Source organism: Phaethon aethereus (genome assembly GCF_964289735.1).
Source record: "Phaethon aethereus genome assembly, chromosome: 2".
NCBI classification, from domain to species: domain Eukaryota; kingdom Metazoa; phylum Chordata; class Aves; order Phaethontiformes; family Phaethontidae; genus Phaethon; species Phaethon aethereus.
In genome coordinates, this window is record NC_138582.1 from 136,073,932 (window position 1) to 136,077,811 (window position 3,880).

The window sequence follows — 3,880 nt, forward strand, 5'->3', positions numbered from 1 at the left end:
AGGTCCTTTGTTTAAATTATTTCTAAATATTGAAAATATAAATAGGAAATATTAGAAATGAATAAATATTTTAAATACAATAAATAGGTTCCTAGAAGGAAATGAGAATATATATAAATGCAAACTACTGTTACTATTTCTGGTTCTTAGAACAGAACAACACTGTCATCTGCCACATGACAGATTTGTAACAAAAGGATTGTGCCTGAATTAAAACATTCAGACACTGAAACTCCTGGTGTTTTTCAAATAGCGAACAGCCCTCACGGTTTTCTCCATAAATGAAGTAAAGTCTCGGAGGATGAGGTGGGTGGTGATTTTCTCTATCCAGGTCTTATCGGACTTCAACTTTGCGCGGAGGGATTTCTGGGCAGCCGGGTCTGGGATGATCACTTCATTGGGGTTTATCACCTGTGAAAAAGACAATATTGAGGTGCCCTGGTTAAAACACTGTAACTGAGCTTGTTGGAGAGCATCGGTTTATCTGTAGAATACATTCCCGACCAGCTGTGCATTCCCCGTTTCTGTGCTGCTGCCGAAAGGTCTCCCTGGGCCCTGTGCTTCCCCACAGCCTCGCTTCTGCGGCGGGGTTTGAGGTACCTCGGTGCCTGCAGAAGGATCAAAGGGTCTCGTCTGCTCTATAGCGTTTTTACTGGTTTGAATGCAACGCCCGGCGTCGCGGTCCAAATGCTGCACCCAGCAGATCGGTGTGCCTCTCCTGCGATCTGCCGACCCTGTGGTTAGTTGGGAGGATGCTGAACGTGATTCGCCCTAACCTGTAGTGGCTGCTACATCCCGAGTCATAAGTTAATTAGATGACATTGGAACTACTCTCACATTTTGTAGGAGATTAACAGTTTCCAAAGATGTCAAACTTGTTTAGCTGCTTAATTCTTACTTTCCAGGCATTTAGGCACGTGGGAGACTGTCACCAACTTTCCCTGATGTGTGGGATCCTGACAGCAACATAAAAGGAGCTATGTACCTAATGCTGAGTGACAGTGCTGGGAACCCGGTACCCAAATGTCTTTTAAGAACTTGTCCTGTGAAGTGGGTAGGTGACTTCTGAAAATGGGTGTTGGTCATCCAAATCACGGAGCTGCTTTAGGTGATTTGGGGTCTAGAAGTCTAAACAGTAAAGTATCTGCTTCATCCTGAGTTTAGGACCTCTCCTCCCCTTTAACAAGTGACAAAAGCACATGCATCTCTTTCTGGAATATCTTTTTTTGTGAAATTCAGTAATATATGAATATTCTTTCTGTCCAAACTACTTGGCAGTGGATTTTGATCACACACCCAGTTAGTGGTACATCCAACCCCTTGTTGCATGCTCTCAAGGTTTGTATGTGGACACGTATCATGCTGATGGATCTACCTGACAACAAGCGACAGATTCTGTCCTTGCTCTCCTTGCCTTAAATAGCAGATAGACTTCTCTTGTAAAGAAAAATTTCCAACCTGGAGCTCAAGACTCCTCTCTTTCTCAAAAACTCTGTAGTTTCTACAAGTACAGGTTTTGCTTTTGATCCCTGTTTTTCATTCTGCGTCTTCCAATTACCTTGATCCTACTAATTTTCCAAAAAAGCTATTCTCCCCCAGCTAGGAAATGAACTTTCTGCAAAGTAATACATCAAGTTGGAAGCCAGTAGTCAGTTGCTGCCTTATGACAGGACTATTATTCTTAGCCAGTACAGTGTGCAAAAAGCAGTTCAGCTCCCTTTCACTTAAAGAATGATGGACATAAATAAATATGTTAGGAAGGGTATGGCAAACACACAATGGGCTTCTCTGATGCCAAAAAACACCTTGAAGGAAATAATGCCCTGACATTTCTGCAGTCCTTACTCACCTGAGTGGTTCTTACTCGGGCAAATAGTTTCCCTGATGACAAAGGAAGTATTCATGTAAAGGGTTATTAATGTGAGTAAGAACTGCAGGAATGAAGTGAATTTTTGAAGTGTGATCTTTCAAAGCTCTCCCAAACGTAGAAAACAACTGTCAGAAATGAGCAGCATTTAGTTTACTGAATCAAAAAAGAATTGGGTATTTGTAAAGAAGGAAGATTTTTTTCCCCATGATGATTACAAGCAGAAATGTGTGCTTTTCACTAGGCAGCACCTTTTATTTAGTCAAATTAATAACTTAGATTCTGAATTTAACAGTCTTTATTGATTCTTAAGCTACTGATACCTCAATATACTTTTAAGGTAGGCTTAAAAGTTTGTTTTGGAGAGTTTTAAAGACTAATAATACTGTAAAAATGTATTTGCTTTTATTTAGGTGGGCTTTTTAAAAAAAGTTACTTGTTTCTAGTTCTGAGAGGGTTGCAACATTAGAATACTTGGACTGAACAAGCTCCCTGGGAAATCTTATTTCTATCATCGAGGCAGCTTTAGTATATTTGTTCTTAAAACAAGATGACACATTTAATTGTTGGTTCCAAAATTAGAAATAACAAGAGAAAGTAGGAAGAAGAGTTGTTTCTTTACAAAAAGAAAACAAAACCTTGTAAAACCTGTAAGTTAGTCATAAGGGTGTCTGAGCATAAGGAACCGTCGCCTGTTTCCACTGAGAGAAGTGAAAGCGGGAAATATTCAACTTCATGTAGCATCCTATTTCTCGGGCTACACACCAGCACTAAGCTGTAACAATTATCGGAGTGAATTTAAAACCAACTCACCATCTGCCTTACGGTACGTGCCAGGTGCTCTGTACTATAGCACAGCAATTCGATGTTTTGCTTTTCACTAATAAAAGTTTCTCGTACGTATTCAAGGTATGTCTGAAACGTATAAAGCCCACTGGAGATTTTCCTCAAGCATTTATCCTGAAATGAGAGAAAGGTGAGAAAGTCACTTACAGCTCGAAAGTGCCTCGATAGCAATATTGCGCATGCGGTGCAGGTAAGCGGGCGATGCTTATACAGAGTGTGGGGGTCTGTGCCACACCAAAGCCGGCTGGAGCCAGCGCAGATCTTTAAGGTCGGATTCTGGGGTTTTTCGGAGCAGGCAAAAATTTGCCCCGGGCATATAGGGTTGGGCCAGAAAGGAGAGCGGCTCCTTGCCTCATCGAAGCCGGTGAGCAGACACCCGTCTTCCTCCGTCACCCTGGGGAGGTTGAGGTTGTTCCGGACGAGCAATTCCATGCTGTTCTCGCAGACGGTAAACTTCTCGCACATCTGGGGAGAGACACCGAGAGGTTCCGTCGCACCTCGGCCGGAGGCAGCCGCCCCCGGGCCGGGCGTGTGCGAGCCCCCGGGCCGCCCTGTACCCACCTCCTCCTGCAGCTGGGCCGCCCGGGCGTGCAGCAGCCGGGCCAGCCGCAGGCAGTCGGGCAGCGCCGCCCGCCGCACCGCCGCCTCCTCCAGCTCGGCCTCCCCCGAGGAGTCGGCGGCGGGCAGCGGGGCGGCGGCGGCCCGCGGCAGCAGCAGCAGCAGCAGCAGCAGTGGCGGCGGCGGCAGGGCGGCAGCGGCGGCGCGGTCACGGTCACAGCCCCGGGGAGACTTCATGCTGCGGCTCCTCGGCTGCGGCCCCGGCCCCTTCTCCTCGGCGAGGCTGGCGGGCTGAATGAGCTCCGGGCATCCCTGAACGTGTATTTATCGAGGGGGCTTCGAGATTATTCATGGCCCGGGAAAATCCGGCGTGAGAACACGGGGGTGTGTGCGCGGCGGAGCGCGCCGGGCTTGACACAGCGCTCGCCCCGTCCGAGCGCGGCGGGATTGTGAAACGGGGCCGGGGGGGCCGGCGAGAGCGGCCGGCGGGAGCATGAAGTCATCGTGCTCCGGCACCGTAACTCCTTGAGGGCCGGGCTGCCCCCGCCGCCGCCGCCGGCTCACCTGGCCCCGCGGGGCCGGGGTCGGGACCGGGGCCACAGCTGGAAC

At 48.0% G+C, this 3,880-nt stretch overlaps 1 protein-coding gene across 1 annotated transcript; it reads right to left on the minus strand.

Moving 5' to 3' along the window:
- Nucleotides 1-219: 219 nt before the first annotated feature.
- On the minus strand, nt 220-3,508 carry IL6 (interleukin 6; the record flags this gene model as incomplete). Its single annotated transcript, XM_081996497.1, has 4 exons — nt 220-411; nt 2,681-2,827; nt 3,065-3,178; nt 3,275-3,508. 4 exons carry the CDS (start codon nt 3,506-3,508, stop codon nt 220-222), a joined length of 687 nt encoding a protein of 228 aa, XP_081852623.1.
- Nucleotides 3,509-3,880: the final 372 nt, after the last annotated feature.